The sequence below is a fragment of the Polyodon spathula genome, chromosome 11, assembly GCF_017654505.1.
Source record: "Polyodon spathula isolate WHYD16114869_AA chromosome 11, ASM1765450v1, whole genome shotgun sequence".
NCBI classification, from domain to species: domain Eukaryota; kingdom Metazoa; phylum Chordata; class Actinopteri; order Acipenseriformes; family Polyodontidae; genus Polyodon; species Polyodon spathula.
In genome coordinates this window covers 31505048-31523954 of record NC_054544.1, presented here as the reverse complement: position 1 = coordinate 31523954, position 18907 = coordinate 31505048, and the positions used below count along the sequence as shown (strand labels likewise).

General features: G+C 36.9%; 1 protein-coding gene across 5 annotated transcripts in view; it reads right to left on the bottom strand.

The window, feature by feature from the left end:
- Nucleotides 1-18907, bottom strand: part of LOC121323075 (schwannomin-interacting protein 1-like) — a 163218-nt gene that overhangs the window by 23182 nt on the left and 121129 nt on the right. The window contains exon 1 of one of the 5 annotated variants that reach the window (XM_041263812.1): nucleotides 17079-17276. The exons of 3 other annotated variants lie outside the window; for them this stretch is intronic. In XM_041263812.1, coding sequence (XP_041119746.1) covers nucleotides 17079-17120 — 42 coding nt within the window. In that variant the 5' untranslated portion in view covers nucleotides 17121-17276. Of the gene's footprint in view, nucleotides 1-1905; nucleotides 2196-17078; nucleotides 17277-18907 lie in introns of those variants that run through there. One more of the 5 variants, XM_041263813.1, reaches the window with a different exon arrangement.

Here is an 18907-nt window from a genome sequence, read left to right as displayed (position 1 = left end):
AGTTCCGTCTGGACAACATTTGAGTTCAAACTGTCTTGCTGACAAAACAATGCATTTGTTTGTCTCGATAAAAAAGAAAACAAAAAAAAAAAAAAAAAAAAAGGCTTTTAATTTTCCTGCACAAGTAACTTTATTATGGTCCTGGATACAGCTTAACTGTTTACATTTTCACTAGATGTGCTGAGGTGAAAATGTTTCTTTATTATCCCTGGAGACAGTATTTATTTTAATCTTTGTACCTTTCCGTTTCGACAGTCAACAGAGGGCCTAAATGACCACAGATCAAACCTATCCCGTATTGTACAGTAATTTATTTGCTCTATTACATTTATTGATCATCACTCCAGGTCTCAGATACTGGTATGCCTAATCATACAGCATATTCCACCAGAGGAGAGTAAACCAGCACAGTATTCCTTTACTCAGACTGGACAGAGCTCCAGTTTCAAGCTGCTAATGGAATGAAAGGTGATACATTTCCCATTACCATCCCCCATCAGGCTCATGAAATATGGGCCAATGTTCAGGCAATCCATTTTGATAGTATCTGGAGACTTGTATCACTGTGCGCAGTGTGTTTCTCCTCTGAGTACTCTGATCTAAGAATTAGATTATTTTTTAATAACTGAAGTCTGGGGATTTTATCAGTGAGCAGACCTATTCTAATTTAAAGTACAATACAGAGCATTATGCATTTCATCATCCATTACATCTATACTATCTGGCTTACTACAGAAGCTCCACATTCTTTTTATCAGGGCTGCTACTGGAAAAACTGGTCAGTTTTATTTTTTTATTATGCTGACAGTACAGCTTGCAACAAACTCATGTATCAAGCAGACCTATAATAAAAAAGAAGCCCAAAAGGTAGTACAGGTTTTATGAGTTTTTATACAGCACAATACTGTACAGTTTAAATATTCTCATTGGATATTTGTTACTCTTTATGAACTAATTTTACATCAACCCAGTGGAATAAATGTGTATAAATCTTTTTCTGTTGCCCTGATAGCATTGTAGTCGTCAGGTACACTGGCCTTCCTGAGTTTTTATTTTCTTCATCTTCCTTGTCAGACGTAAACATTTAACTAAAAGCACTATGGCAATGCCTTGGATGAGGTTTCTGATAAAGTTATTAATGTAAACTCCAAACACACACGCATGCACACTCACTCAGCCACTCAGAAGTCAGGATTATTATGCCAGGTTTTCATATTATCTTTCTTTTTTGTTGTAATGCCATTTGTAAAGCTCATTAAAGTTCATGCCCAGATCCCTTTTATTATTTAAAAATAAATCACCAGTGAAAGTAATTTATGTAATTGGAATTCTTCCCAAGACTAATCCCTAACAAAAACTCTAATCTCTTTCGTCACTGCAGGATAATACTGTAGCTGCTGATTGACATCTTCACTGTCACATTTTCTCCAGACTGCATACCCAAAAAGCAAATACATTAAAAAGGCTGTATAGAGCAACGAAGACAACGCTATGCATATAAAAACAGGCGTATTAAAATCTCTACATTATTTGACTAACAATTTTAACACAATTTATGTTTTCTATTAATCTTTATTGTGGTACATGAATATTTTGTTATATAAAACATAGATATTACCGATTTCCTCCTTAATGCATCCCACTGAACAACACTTGACAACACATTCATTAATGTGTGTCATCTACCCATATTGGAATGATCCACAACTATAATTTAGATGTCATATGGTTGGTTGTGTGCAGACATTTATCTAAAGCTTTAGCAATTAAAAGAAAAATACATGTAGCAGGAAAAGGCAGGTGCTACCATAACACCTAAACAGTATTAAGAAGGAAAATAATTACACAAATAAACTGACTTAAAAAAAAAGGCACCAATCAACTTATCAGAAACGGATACCTTACCTGATATACACAATTTTCCTGGTGTACCATCTCAATGCATCACAAAGAGAGCAGTCTAGGCTATCTGGGATGATTAGAGACACTGCTCCCTGTTACAATTTACTGCGTGCAAGAAGAGAGGGAGTAGGAAGAACACGGAGCTTGGCTGCAAGGCAAGATTCTGTGCAGATTAAAATGGATCCTGCTTGTGCTATTGCTGCTGCTGCTGCTGCAACCGGCGCAATGGCAGTGCCTTTGCCTGCAAGGAATGGAACACTGAGCAAATTTTTCTCAGGGAACTGAGGAGAGAGAGGGATAGGGAGAGCGGGAGCTGTAAGAACGTCTATTTGTCATTCTGATGGGGGGGGGGGGGGCAGCTCATCACAAACACAATCAGCCAATTATATTACAGTCAAAGGAAGAGTGCAAAGAGATCAAGACTAAGGCGGGGCTGACCTTCTGGTGTTCAAAAGAGGCAGCTCGGTGATGTAGAAACATCCCAGCGCCTGGGAAGAGAAAGGGGAGGAGGGGGAGGCAAAAGAAAAGCAAGTGCTTGCCTCTAGCAAATAAAAAATGAAGGACGGAGCTGTTACTATGAAATTCAAGGCTAACCTGTAATGATTTTCAAATACAGTGCATTCACTTCCTATTGAAAATCAAGAGCACTGTTTTGAAATGCTAAATGGATGCTATTTCTGAAGTTCACACACACATTTTACTTTTAACAAAAAAAAAAAAGCTTAATATTTTACCAGTTCAAAGCAATTAATGTGTGTATTTCCCCCTCCCTTCCAATAATGCTCATTTTCCAACAATGTCGACCCCCCATAAGTAGTTTATGTTATAATCACTTAGTATTGTAGTTTAGCACGCACTATCTGGTTGGATTGAAGTCAACCTGTTTCTGAGAATCATGTGACCTCCTTTCCTACTCAGTCAGTCACCCTGGGAGAGGCAGGGAGTGGGGGAGCTCCTGCACAGCTACTGCAGGTCAGTGTCTGCCCTTTGTTTAGTGACTGGAGGCATGCTTCATAGATCTTCACTGGAAAGTGCCAATTCCAGACCAGAAAGCAGGGAACAGGACAGGAGGCAGAGGGGAGCCGTCATCCTGTACACAGCGACTGCTTAAGTTCAGTGAAATCACATGGTGGACAAGCAAGCATTCATCATCCCAGGCAGGATGGGATTCAAAACCTCCTAAACTTCATGACAGGCCCTAGAACTCTTTACCAAGTATCACCTATTTTGTGATACCAGTCATAAACTTTAAATAATCTTTTTTATTCTCATTAAGTTTTGAAGCATGTTGTTCAAATATTAACTATTAAAAAAATTAAACAAAACAAATTGATATGGATTTCAATTTATTCTTGCAAGGTGAATCATCTCAGATCCTTCTTCTTCTTCTTCTTCTTCTTCTTCTTCTTCTTCTTCTTCTTCTTCTTCTTCTTCTTATTATTGTTATTATTAGTAGTATTAATACTTTTTTACAATCATTCTTATTTAATCACATAGAAAATATCTTCAGTTGTATCTATCTATCAGTAAAACAGTGTAATTAGTTACTGATTGGCTTCTGCTCAAATTTCTATTGACATCTTCCATAATAGTCTCTGACAACAATCCACCCCAGCAAATATAACAATCTAAAAAACAATCAATGCTTTTATGGCATAATGAGTAAGTGCGTACTGTATCTGTACTCACTGCATAACTGCAGAGTGAGCTGTATACTGCACAGTGCACCAGTTTTATTATCATGTTAAAATACTCCTAAACCTGATCTAGTGATATTATAACTAACTGGGAAACACAGGGCCTCATTCACTAAACAGCGGTAAAGGGGCTAGCTGCGTGCTTTGTACACTTGCTGTATTCACTAATTATTTAGCTTGCTTTATTTGTGCATATAATTAGCTTGTGTATAGAGTGACTGCTGCTTCATTTTTAAGCGCGGTGTGGCTTCTCCCTGCCACGCGGTAATTCGGGTCATTTACCGCCGTTTGTGCTCGAGGCCTGCAGTCACTATTATAAGAATAGCATTGATTGGAAAATACGGGTTTTCCTGAATGACCAAAACAAAATAGTTGAAACCTATCTGCACGTTTGCCACAAGAGACACTGAGACACAATATGACACTTTATTTGACCTGTAATTCAGTTTAATACATTTTAAAGGAGTTTTTGTCCAGTGAGAAAGCAATTCTCACGCTAGCAATCTGAAAGATGCTTCCTGGAAGGTAAAACCAATAAGCCTGGATATTTGAGCACAGGAGGGTGTCCAGGAGTCGACATACATAGAGTTCAGAATCCAGCGCAGACTTGGATCATGAGAGAAGCGCAAGTAAATTAAATCAACTGTGAGGCACCATTACTACGTTCAGTTACACATTCCGAATATCAACACAAAACAATTTTTGGTTTGAGAAAAGCAGGATATTACTGAGGTCAGGGAAGTTCAGAACCAGCACATCTGGGGTAATCTGTGCAAATCATAAAGTCCAATGATCCTTGACTTTATAACGACTGCATGGTCAAAGGTGATGGATTGTGCTTGTTAAGAATAATATGTATGCATGACCTTTGCCATTTTGAACTTGATGGGTATCAGCCCCCCATTGTGATGTAATTATTTACACAAGGATCTAGGAGCCCAATCACTGGTCTAATAATTATTGCAATACATGGTGTCTTTTGACCTTAATTGTGTCAAATTTGACCTGGGCTCGAGGATTAATACTCTCAGCATTGATTGATGACCAGGAAATCCCACTTAATTTCTGGACTGACCACTGAACATTCTACACTGAGGTGCGGATGTTACTGTATTTAATAAAACACTCATTAATTAACAGTATATTTGCTTGTTTGGTTTCCGGTGCTTGCCTTTATTATCACATTTATCCAGCAGCAGCCTAGTAATGAAGCCCCATACTGCACCTGGCCTGTGGAAAGGAAACCTGTCTCATTATCTGCTGCCAACGAGGACATCAATCTTTTCACTTTCCTAATGTCACTTTATCATCAATCATTAAAAAAAAAAAATAATAATAATTATAAATAAACCTCTTGAAGATGCATCACAGCATGAGCTTTTATCTGGAATACTGCGTCAGACAATCAATTAATATAACCTTCAGAGCATGACAAGGTTAGTCTTTTTTTTCAGCAGACAACATTTAAATATCTACACTATAGCAAGGTTTCCTTATTATATATAACTTATTTCTTTATTTTTATAAGAACAAAAAAAAACTATACATGTTTTTTCATTGTATACATACAACTACTGTATATCAACAAATATTAAATAAAATCTCTACCACATATAGTACATTAAACAACCCCTTGCACGCTGAACATTGCTGAAGTTACCTTACTCAAGAAAACTTCTGTTATAAAGTAAAAAAACTATTTTTTTATATTTGAAGGTTGTTTCCTTTTGGATGCTCTTGTATGGTATAAAATCAGAGCTGAATGAGATCAGTGTTAAGACTGAGAAGGAGAAATATGCGGAAACTAATTGTGGCAGCTTTCCAACCACAAGCAGTACAACGAAACGAGGTACAAGTTTCATTTGCTTAGAATTCCTTTTGCATTTGTGAAACAAAAAAAGAATAGTGTTAATGCCAGTTAAAATGCTCAGATTGTGCTGAACAACTGAAGCAATCAGTGCAAGTACATGTCACTTTGCATTATCAAAGTCTTTCCTGACTTAAACAATAGGCATAGAGCTGTTGTCAAATTATCGGTACCATGCAGTGATGGATTTCACTGCTGCTGGTTGTTACAACATGAGGTGCTGTTTTGTGTTGTATTTCTATTTTATATGTTGCTATGCTTTGTCTGTTTATTTTCTTTAACTCAATGTAAAGACGAGCTTGTGGAAAACTACTAACAAGGCATTTCTTATTTGGGCATGATATATGGAGGTTGTCAGTTAACTCTTGTAGCAACATATTGTATTAGCAGGGCGTGTGTGTCAAACTCATGGATTGTGAGGATACCAAGCTGTACTGGAGCAGAGTTGCAAAAAGAAAGAATTGTTGAAGAATGATGGAAGAAGGCCTCACTCTGTGTCTCCGAAATTGGTAATTATGCGCATGAATACCTTTTTCATATTGGCATCTAGAATCCACGACTGGGTCTTAACCAGCTTTCGGACTGTGTGTATGATTCATTTTTCAGTTGACAGAAAAAAAAAATAAACACAAAAAACAAGGTGGGTGCAATCCGCCAGTGAGTTCTTGCAGCTTCAAGCAAAGCCAGCTTTATTTAACAGATTTGCAAACACGCCAGATTCCTGGTTAAATCAAACAGCGTCTTCAGTTTCTAACCCTGACATTTTCACAGCTTTTACACCAATATGTTATGAAAAAGTTTGTGTTAGTCCCCGAGCTTCAATGAATAAGAAATCCAGCTGAAATATAGCCAGTCCATTCCTATAATACCACATGACATGAGGTGATTTATGTTTTTAAAATCTAGACTTTTACTTGTACTGCCTTTATAAGTAGGTCACAGGTTCATATATTACCTACGATAACATGGAGCTGTTCCATCTAATAACAAAAAACATGCTATGTGACGATGCTGTTGAAGTTGCAGCAGCAGGGGCCTTGTAAATAGTGATATACTGGAGCACTGACTTTGTTGTCCACTCTGAATTCCACATACATTGTACATTCTCCATTGTTAGCTGGAAACTGCTTTTAAACTATCTAAAAATACTGTATATAAATACTGCTTTCTTTACATGGTGGCAAGCGTCATACCATGTCTACAGGGGTTCAGTTTGAAACGAAGCTCAACAGCGCCCTCCATCCATCAATCAGATCTATTCAATTGATCTGAACAGTGATGGATCTTAACACCACGTCATTCAAATCAACCTACATGATGCCTACATAATACATGTGGTTAGTTGTCAGTAAAGAGTAATTTTTGAACATATTTCAATGATCTGTCACTGCTCTGTATTTATGTTTGTTATAATATTAAGGCTATAGACACTGTGTCTTTAATTCAGCATAGTGCATGATGTGGCCTCACTAGCTTGGACTCACGCTTTTATTTTTAGCCCTATAACCAGGCAGTGGAAGCTCAGCCCAGTTTCGCTGTGCTCTGCAATTAGATTTTTAAGTTATAATTTTCTAACCCTCACTTTATCCAGGCATCAGATTCACACTGTAGTTTAATTTAATTGGCTGTGACAACAAGTACGGCTAGCCACAGAAAAGAAAGCCCAAAGGCCTTCAAGAATAACTCCAGAAAAGCAACTGCACACAATCCTAAATGGTTGGGGTTACATTTTTCTTCCTTTCACAGCCACATTTCAACAGATTTAGTTCTTATTTCTACCCGATTTTATAAAATCAATCTTTCTAGGTTGTTTTTGTTTTCTCCTATGCTAGAATATGCCATGAGCCAAAATCATGGCCAGACACTCTCAACTCCCTCAGGATTAAATACTGTTGCCACTGAAGGCATGATTACAATGAATCATATGTTGCCTGCAGTTTGTAAAAATGATTCAGCTAACATGACACATAATGGGCAGAGAAGCACAGCAGTAGACGATGATGTCATTCTTAGCCTGAGGCTATGCTTCTCCTAAAAACAAAACACAACGCTGTTCTCTAGGAAAGCCATTTGAATCTCAGTGAATCTGCCATAATTCAATACAAATCAAACGTTGACTATAAGGATCCCCTTTCAGCTTCTGCAATGCTCACATTTATAAAACGAAATGGAACACTAGTTTACTGTTGGATTTAATGCATTTAAAGTATTTTATGGGATGCAAGAACTGTCCCTGGAAAGCACAATAAATTCTGATTTCATATTAAAAATTTTATTATAGATTTTAGTGTGTCAAATTTGTTTTCAATAAACACTGGTGTATATGAATACTTAGTTTTAAAGCAAACAGCGTTAAAATAAATGAAGACAGACTGTATTAAAAAGGCGTGCCTGCATTTAACTGAGCATGCCAACCAGGATTCTTACTACAGCAGATAACATGAGCATGCGTGGGAGCTTAGGCATAAATGTCACTTATACAGTCTTTTTTGGAAACATGAAAATATATTTGTATTAATTTATACTGAAATATGCATCATTCCAAAAAAAAAAAAACAGACACAGCTCTAAAGCCTAATAACTACGCCTTTACAGTATATTAGAAGAAAAATATTCTTGCAAATCCCCTATTAACAGTAGATTGCTTAGGTGTCTACACTTCATCCTGCCACAACACTAGATTAACTCTCTGGTATTACTGACTGACTCTAGTTACACTTTAAAGCACAGGACATGTAGCACTTTGAGCAATTGGCTTAGTCCACAATTTAAATAAACAGAGCTGCTTAAATCATGCTCTCCATTAACAGGTCAGGAGCGGATGAAAGTCTCCAGATGCTTTTTCTAGCATTGTACCTCCCTCTGTACACCCCCAGAAACATCAGTTGTGCCTTGAATCACTCAGCTTTTGAACCCCGGTGATAACCCAAAAGGAAACCTGTTGCTTTTCCACCAGCTCTGGAGCCTTTCATCACAAACACCCTGCAGTGTTATTGAAAGCAGACAGCGAGACATACTCTCTCTCTCTCTCTCTCTCTCTCTCTCTCTCTCTCTCTCTCTCTCTCTCTCTCTCTCTCTCTCTCTCTCTCTCTCTCTCTCTCTCTCTCTCTCTCTCTCTCTCTCTCTCTCTCTCTCTCTCTCTCTCTCTCTCTCTCTCTCTCTCTCATGTAGTCACCAGGTTTTCTACTGTTCCTTCCAGCACAAGAAAGAATGCACAGGGCAGACCAGCTGTAACAAATCTAGCTGAAGACTGTAAACTATCACATAAAGTCTGTGCAACCCAGGCGTGCCAGCATTTCATTAGCAATGTGATTCATTAAATAAGTTTGGATAGCTTTCTTTTTTTTTTTTTAAACAGAAACCCACAGAGCAAATACTAGGCTGTGAATGATAGATAACATTAAAAAAACTAAAACCATAACATTATTGTACATACTACACTCAAATGTATTTTCCATAAAATCTAATATTACATTATTAAACAAAAAATGCCATTAATTCAAATTCTAAACATATAACACATCATTATCAATCAAAAGGAATAACATATTAGAACATGAAGGCAAATGCTCCTTCTACCTGCTTTCTCTTCTCAATACACAGCGAAGGACCACAGTATAGACCACAGAAATCTGAAGCCAGACAGAATCAAAGCACAGACAGCTGACTGAAGAATTGACAGGAAATTCCACCTGACGCGGGTCAGGCCTTGTTGTGAGGTCAGCCTGTGGGCTCAGCAATGCTGTGTGCACTCTGTACAGTACAATACAATGTGGCAGGGCATTCAGGGAGAACACACTGTCAGCCAGTGCAGGGAGGGAACCTCCTTCCACTCTCTAAAAAAAACACACACCTGGAGAGGACAGCCTTCCCTTCTTAGGGCCTCCAGACAACATACCTCTCCTACACCCTACAGAATGATTAGGCACAGACCAAGTGAAAGCAATCCTGGTTCAAATGATAAACTATTAGAAACCTCTGAGATTGTTGCTTACATTAAATACTGTGAACAGCAGATGGAGAGCTGAATGTGCATCACTTTCGAATATTCCTGGAAGCTGTTCAAACCCCTCTGTAATCTCCATTTTTTTTTCCATTTGCAAGATAATTATAGTAGGAATGACTTTAACCTCTGCTTTTTTTTGGCAGTCTTTCATAATGCAGCTCTTCCTGGTCATTTCAGCATTCAACAATTCACGATTAGTCCATGATGACATTGCATTAATATACACTGTGCTTTATCGTAAAAGGACTCTTCACTAAATCAAAGCCCTTGACATTAAACATCTTAAAATAAATAAATAAATAAATATATATATATATATATATATATATATATATATATATATATATATATATATATATATATATATCTTAGTTCAACGCATTATACATTCAACCCAGACCATTCAGCAGTGGTAAAACAATTACTGTATTCTGTTTTATGAGACAACAAAACAAAATGCATAAAGAAACCGCAAAAAACTATTTGAATACAAGTTACTCCAGCTGTCAAAAAAGACAAGGTACTTCAGGTATTAAAACATGTTTCAACACATCCTGCAGCATTCAGATTGTTTCTTCAGGGGATGTATAATGTGTCTGTATGTGAGCAACGCCCTACTGAAAAGTAGACCCTGCAGGGTCAAGTTGCTGAGCTGCACATTAGTCATGTATGGAAATGCTATGGAAATTGTGTAATGTCAATAACCACAAGGGCCAAGTATGATGTTATTACTTAATAATTTGTGTTATTTTCATGCATTTGCAGTATGGTCTCCTTCCCGACAGGGAATGCAACCATGAGGTATGCTGCTCTGTGGGTAGTTTGTGAATGTAGTTCTCAAGGCTACTACAGCATAGTGGAACTTCTTTTAAAATAAAGGCTTGTGACAACTAAGGTAGAGTATTTGGGATGGGGTATACGGATTCCCTTAGAATTTTTTTTATTTTCCATACTTAAATAAATATTTACTATGGAAGTCGTTTCAACTTTTATGGAATTATCATTGGGAGTATTGGCAGAAATTAACTTGTCTATTGCCACATTCTTGTTTTTCCCATGTGTATTAAATTCAATGTAGAGTATTTGTGCAAATGTAATATTTCTCACAATGCATCCATTCTGGTATGTGAGCACTATCCTTACACAGCTTTTGTCTTCAGGGTGTTATTTAGCACTGCGAGCTGTCAGAAATATTAAATATTAATGTATGGTTTTGTTTCCCATGTTGCAGGCCCTTGTCCTTTAAAATAAACCAAACATATCCAAAATGTGAAAGCAAATCACTTGTGTACTATTGGAAAGTGTGTGACAGAAACACTCTAAGGGTTAAAACAATCAACCACATGTTAAATGATTTCCAAGGCAAATGAAACTGATGTAATCCTCCTCTACAGAATCCCTGTCATCAGCAAGGTCATTGTCCCAGGTAACTGTTCTTTTGCTTAGTCATAATATTGGCCAGGATTCACAGTAAATTATAAATCACCATGGAGAGCGCAAAGGCAGCCTGAGCAAATTAGGCCGCTGGGTGAGAGGAAACTCAAGGTGGGAAGGAAACATGGTTAGTAATGGAGCATCTGAAATTTACTCAGCAAACTATGCGGCAAAAAGGAGGGTTTTATGATGCTTGGGTATTGACTTTGTACAAGACCCACTCAGATATGCAGGCTGTAAAATCGTGTTCTAGTAAACCTTGCTTGGTTAAAATAAAATGGGGCAGTGGATCAATGATCTCTCATATCAAGGGACACACTCATTTTACAGTCTGACGAAAAGAGCTTCGCTTCAGTATGTCCCCTATTTGCAGTGAACCCTACAAAACACGTAGAATATACAGTGTGGAAGGGTAGAGCATTGGCAGCTTTAAATGATTACAGATGCCATTTCTTGGGTAACATGCCTTATTTACTGACATTGTACAACAAGAAGTAAAAACGTGAATGAATAGTTCAAAATGTAAGAGAGCACAAATTATACAAAATGTAGTTTTTTTACTTCCTCATTTCTTCAAGCTTTAAAAAAAATGCACACCATTGTTTATGAAGTTTTATTTGGAAAATATATTTAGGAAATGCAGTCATTGTTTACATAGCTATCCTTTTATGTGTCCCCCCAGAACAGCAAGTAACATTTCTTCAAGGCCTCTGCCAAATTGGGTTTCAACCCCTAGTTGAAGCCAACCTCCCCTCCAGCCCCTTCTCCTTACACTGCACCACTCTGTACCCCCTTAGTGGTGCGGACGCACACAGTGCATGAGGATCCCAGGCCAAGTAGCAGCTATAAGCTTGCTGTTTATTAGCGATGATGGAAATATCCTCCTCCCAGTATAAGTTGGTTGACAACCCCAAGCTGAGAGTGTTATGAGTGGCTTGGATTCTTATGTGTCTGTGCACAGGGGTGGGTCTCATCTCAATAGCAACGGTAGCTTGCATTGTATTTTACAATGAATGCAATTGTCCATCCTCCCACTGGAGTGACTGTGACAGGTAATAATAATCAGGAGTGCCTGTCCTGTATAATTCCTAGCTGTGTGGGCATTTGTCATGTTCTAACGTACACTTTAGCTACAGGCTGCAAGGCTATTTGAAAAAGTGTGATCAAATAATTATTCTTTTGTTTTGAGTATTAAATGACTTTTCAGGCTGATTCTTGTGTAGGCAAATGAACAACAGTCTGCTCTCAAGATCAAAGCCATGCAAGGGCTCCTTCAGGGAATTCAGTCCGGGCAAATGCTGTTGTAAAAGGTGCAAGCACTTTACAACAAGATTTATTGTAGATTTGTTAAATTTGAGTATTTCCCTCTCAATTTCCTTCATCTTTGTACCACATAAACATTACAAGTTTGTTAAAAAACAAAACATGCAGTAATTCCTGGTTATCTACAGTACAAAAGTGATTCCTGCTTCAAAGAATTACATTTCGTCTCTGTTGCACATGCAAACAGGTGAGAGAACTGCACTGACTTTAAACTTTAGTAATTTTGGCTTGATGTACATTCTGATGTTTAACTAACATTTAATATGTATTATTGATTGAACGCTCATTATTATTATTATTATTATTATTATTATTATTATTATTATTATTATTATTATTACACCATGTAACAATTTCTTTTTTTTTTTTTTTTGTTCCTGGCTAGTAAGTGTATTTATACTAAAGTGATACAAAAATGACTACAAAAGATTTAGAAGTGAGTAGTTTTTCGAGACTTACGAGTTTTTCGAGATTTACGATTATACTGTAAATACAGTATAATTGTAAATCTCGAAAAACTACTCACTTCTAAATATTTTGTAGTCATTTTTGTATTACCTTAGTATAAATACATGTTAATTTGGATACATATGTTGTTTTTTTCTGACTTTATGAGTTTGTATCCTGATCCATTTTCTTGGATTTGATAATATTCATTTAACAACAGAACTGGACCTTCAATCTATGTTGTATACCACAGCAAGGAGAAGAAAGATCACTCCTTTTTTATAAGGTCTTACATCACTTGTAACTTTTACTGGGCATTATAATATGGTTTAAAGCAGTGTTTATGACCTTTTTGTTGATCCTTAAATAGAGGGCAATGCCCTGTGGATTGCTGAGGGTCCTCAGCCCTTTGGGTTTCGTGCCCAACCACCCCACAGTCTGTCAGTTAAGGACTATCATGTGGACTGTTGGATGGGGAAGTGTGAGAATGCTTGCTACTACACACAGGCTTTTCAGCCTATACAGAAGAACAGCATCCGTTTCTTCTCTAGTCAAGGATTAATCACCAGCCTAATTAAACTTGCCACATTTCATATTTCAAAGTATCATTAATCACAGTTTCCCTATATGCCTAATACATGGTTGCTATGGAGGTTCATCATACTGTTGCTGTAGTGCATTCAATTGTGATTTGGTAGACTAATGTAGGAGTCTACGTGATGTTCCAACTTATCCTTAGCAAAGAATAAGACCCTCACACCCCCTAATCCCCATTGTGAAAATCATGAATCACAGCAGCAAGCAGCAGCCTTGTAGAATTTTTAATAAGTCAAATAGGACTGAATAGAAATCACTTCTATAGCCATGCTACATGTTTTTCTTCTCTTGGATGCATCCCTTTTTTGCATCCCTGTTTTGCATTATTTTTAATAATAAAATCCACTGGTAAGAACATACAAGGTCACCCATAAAGGTTTAAACCAACAGACTCATTAGGCATAGGAACTGCACAGGTGCAATATAAGCAGTCTGAGAAGCAAAGCCTTTTGACCCTTACAGAAGTGCTTGTGGTATATCTCCCATTTTGACAACATTAGCACTTGCCCATAACTATACTCAAATCATCCAGCTGCATGGCCACTAGTTAACCAATCAGAATTGAGGATTCACATGTCCTGATGTAACAATATTCAAATACCTTAAATCAGAAGACAGTTAAAATGGGTACTCTGTACTACCCCAAGAATAGCTGTCTTGAAGATTTATAGTAAAACTGCCACTACACTTTATAGACAATTCTGATAGACAATACTGTCAATACTTGACTATGATCCCTAGAAACAAATACTACATTTTGGTAAAAGCACAGATATGTGTGAGAGACTGAAGGTTATTTATCATCTTATTTGTGTCTACAGACCTCTAAATACAAAGGTTTCCTACAGTATATGTACATTCAGTAAATAAACCAAGCAAAGGGTCTGACTTGACCACAAATAATCTGCTTGTCTTCTCTCAGCAGAGAGCGGAGCTAATGACCTACTGACTGAATGCAAAAGTGGGCTGGGGGTTAAAACACTACAAAAATAAAGTTCATTTGGACAAGATGAAGCAAGAGAGGAAGTGGAGACAAAAAATAAATAAAAAAATCAGAAAGTAGCTCTGCAAATATCATTGAAAAATTGTTAGTAGCTTATTGATCCCAAAATCTCATCAAGCAGCTTCTTGAAGGATCCCAGGGTGTCAGCTTCAACAACATTACTGGGGAGTTGATTCCAGACCCTCACAATTCTCTGTGTAAAAAAGTGTCTCCTATTTTCTGTTCTGAATGCCCCTTTTTCTAAACTCCATTTGTGACCCCTGGTCCTTGTTTCTTTTTTCAGGTTGAAAAAGTCCCTTTTTCCCTTTTTCCCTGTTCCTAGGGGGCGGCGCACAATTGGGTAGGGAGGGATTAGGCTGGCACTATAGGTCTGGTGGCTTCGCTGTGGATCCGCAGTGCGAAAAATGATGGATTGGCAGAAACACGTTTCGGGGGATGTGTGTTTCAGCCTCTGTTTCTCGAGTTGGCGGGGGGGGCTGCAGCGGTGAGAAAACCGGGGTAAAAACCACTGGCGATGACTACATTAAATTAAAACAGAAAATGATTTTCTGCAGAAACCACTACACACATTTCATAAGCATTCCATATTTTACAAAAAAAAAGCTGATTTGACGAGAAAGATAAATGGATATAAACTTTCGTTTTTTCTCTTAGCTGCTGCAATTGCTAAGGTCCCATAAATTAATTTTACTGAATGCTGCGCTCAGCAAAAGCATGACAGCACCAATTGCTTTTGTAAAATGTACATTTTTAATAACATTTTAAGATCTTTTCTTTCTCAATGCAAAAACAAGACAGGAAAAAAAAAACAATACTTCCAGGCACATAGAAAAACTTTTTATACAAAAATATGTAATAACGGAATAGATCATTAATCATAATATTTAAACAGAGCATTTTGTGGATGACATAAATTATGATTTGTTTACATTTGTTTTGATTTTATTTGTTTTACTATGTGACAGAAAATTGATTTTGTTTATGCTTTTATTTTTTATTACTACGTTTAAGCTTGTTTTAAGTGTTTTTGTCCTGTTTGAATGATTTGCCATTGATTTTATGCTGTTATCTCTAGCCACTTTCTCTTGCCAGGACCCTGTTGAAAAATGAGTTTTATATCTTAAGGGTTCTATCCTGGTTAAATAAAATAAATCTGAAAAAGAAAAATAGAACTGGAAAATCTTCAAGACCTCTTAAATTTAAATTCCTTTTACTGCCACCCATTTCCAAGCTGCCAAGGAAAAGGGATGCTTTGGGCTAGAGTGTTCCAAGCAGACATTCAGAACACATTGTATGCATAACAAATAGAGAACTGGTCAGCCTACCTAGGGGGAGGGACCAGTCGAAACCTAAGGTTTCATATGCTAACAGAACCACACAGCAGGCAGGGCTTACTGCTCAGGAGGCTGTGTAATGCTTGAGGAATAACTGTACTAGTAAACAAGGATTTATTTGATAGGCAGAACAATGTAATTAGATCCCTAAATACTTTACATTCCAGTCCTTCAATCCTATTCTAATTTTCAGGTGCAGATAAAGCAGTAACTGCTACAGTCAAGTCAACTGGCCTGTATATTGGAACCTCCATGGTCTGCTGCAAACAAGAGATACTCACACTGTCTTGGAAGCATTGACCTGCAGCCACTATTTGTATTGAGTTACCATCAGAGAAAAATTACACTGGGATTTGTCCTCTATTTTACTATCCCCAAAAAAGAGGTTAATTGTAAAAAGAAGTTAACTGTTTCGCAGTCATGTGACACTCTTAAGTCTTTTTCTCCTCCTGTGTGAACTAGCCATGGCCCTGTAGCCAACAGCAAAATAATTCCCAATTCAGGGAACGCCCTGCAGTCTAGGAAGGAAGCAAGTGTTTACCACAGGCTGCTTACAAATTCCAGAGATGCCAAGTTTGTATATTCACCCATGCTAAGACAGGAAGCAGGATTAATATTCACAAATAAATAACATAAAACCAGCGGTGAAGCAGTGTAATTGCTTTCCACACAACCACGATTCATGGATAATTATCTGGATCATATCTAAAACTGAGTTGAAATCCTAAATGTCATTCCTTAAATCTCAAGGGATCTAAAACATTTCTAGTTCTGTATCTTTTTTAGAAATGATGATAGAGCATGATCTGGAAAACTTGTTTTATTGCTCAAATTGCAGTTTTATTTTTTTCAAACCTATTTCTGATCTATTTTTGTGTATCAGTGGAAAAAAAGAGCACTGCCTATATATGATGGATTGTTTAGTTTAGAAACAAAACATGTTCTTGCTGACAGTATGCATACATTACATGTTGCAGAATATGTTTAGGGCTTCACCATTATTTAGCCCAACGAAATGTCTTTAGGATAAGTCATTAAACTAACATAATTAATGAGCATTACAGAACATGCAACATGTGAAACTATGGCCCTAAACTTTGCATGAAAAACAAATGTTGACTTTGTGGCACTTTGAACTCTATCACAGTGCACGTTACAGCTGTATGGTGTAAAATCTTCTTTTGCAGTCGGCTCTAAAAGTCCTTATACTCTTTACCTACAAACAAATTACAAAGACATTTTCAGTATACTACAGTCCTAGTGAGATAGGGAGAATACAACAACAAATGGACTCCAGGGAAAATACTGAGAACTTCAAACACGGTTCCAATTATAACAATCACAACAAGTAACACTCCTAAATGTAAAGCAGTTCTTTGTATAAATACTCCTTTAATGGGAAATGATGTCTGGTTTTACGGCAAAGACATATTACTTAGCTCCTCAAAAACCACCCTGTAACACTCACCCAGCGATCAGCCAAGGGAAGAGTCCATCTGTGTTCATCCATATCCAGATCCCCACAAAATCTTTAGGAACAGCTCATTCAAGTACTTAACAGTGACAAAAGTTCTTACATTCGTTGCTTAAACCATTATTTCCAAACAGGCTTAAATCCACTGACTTTTTGGAACACACACTGAAATGAGTGGAGATGTCAAGGTAACATTTCGCCTAAATTGAAGAAAAATCCATTGTTGAGCAAACTGAACTATCCACACAAGAATGCAAGCCCTCGTACCTGAAGTGTGTCTGTGTGTGGATACAAAGTAACTGCCAGCAAAGCAACAGGACTTAACTTGCAATCAGCAAATGCATACCTGCTGTCTTATCAGTCGGCAGTGATTCAAGCATGACGCCACCTAACCTTTGATCTGTTCAAACCCAATGTGTGTGCAATGTCTCTGCACACAGTGAAACAGCAACCACTGCTGATAAACAGCAAGGTGAGCTGTCGAAATGCAAGTTTTATTCTTTGAGAAACATGACACGGTTTTTAGACAAATCTGGTATGAATCAATAAACAGTGTATGATATTAATTGTGTGTTTTAATATTTCACACAGCTGACATGAATTTCATTTAACGACCTAGCTTTGTAATATTACAATATAATATAAAAATGATTATAATATAATACACAGTGAACGATAATGTTCCTATAAATGTCAGTGTTTTACAGTCTTATTATTATACATGGTAGTGGTGTGAGACCCGTGTATGTTAACATTGCTTACCTTAACTTTTAGAAACAAACTCTATCACCTGTACATTAACACAACAAGCACTCTCGTAATGTATATGTCAACAGAAACCCTCCACAGAATTACAGACTTATTGTGCACAGTTGGGTGGATATTATTCCTTACTTTATAACATTACATAAATATATAATAATTGAGTAATAATGTATTTATTAGGGAATTGAGTTAGGGAAACACTTCCTAGGCAAGCATAGCAGATTTTTTGTTAATCTAAAACTATATTTAAAATTTTAACATATGTATACAGATCAAAGACAGACACATCCACTAAAAGCTTCAAAACTGGCACCCACTGGGAGTATAGATATAGGATAGATACCTCTAACATATGAATATGTTTATATATTTATATTTATTTTTCAGAATAAGATACAAACTATTCGGGGTATACTTTAAGTTACTCAGTGCTGAAAGAGTTAAATAAAACATGTCTACTGTATGTCTATACAGATGAGCATTCATGCTGCTAACTGCTGTTTGAAAACAATTGTAAGTTGAATACAAAATAGTTTTAGCATTAAAATGAACACCTTAAGACATCAAGGCTACAGGGACCTGTTTGTTTCAGTGACTTCCATTGTATGAAGAAGGAAATGATAATTTAATACATTGCAATAGTACCCTCTAGTGTTACAGTTGGGTCCAGATTATTTGCCTTAGAAAAGGTCAATCATTTTTATTTGAATCCCCTTGATCCCATTACCTGCAGTATAAACATGTTAGCTTCATAATGCATCCGCAGCCTTGTGATTAGATTTCAATTACCGGTATATTTAGCCGTTTCAACAAAGCCACCATTTTCTAAACCTGGCCTCTTACTCAACTGATTTTTACCTTTGTTCACATTCCTAATTTTGCATCAATTAATAAATTGATGTACATTCTGCTTAAAAGGGTGTACGTTAGCTTATGTATTGTGTTTACTTTCGATACAGCAGTACAGTTCACATGTTCTCAAAAATGTACACAGTTACTGTAACTAGTAACAATAAATTCATTGCAGATGTCATTTTGCTTCAGTGGATGATGGAAGA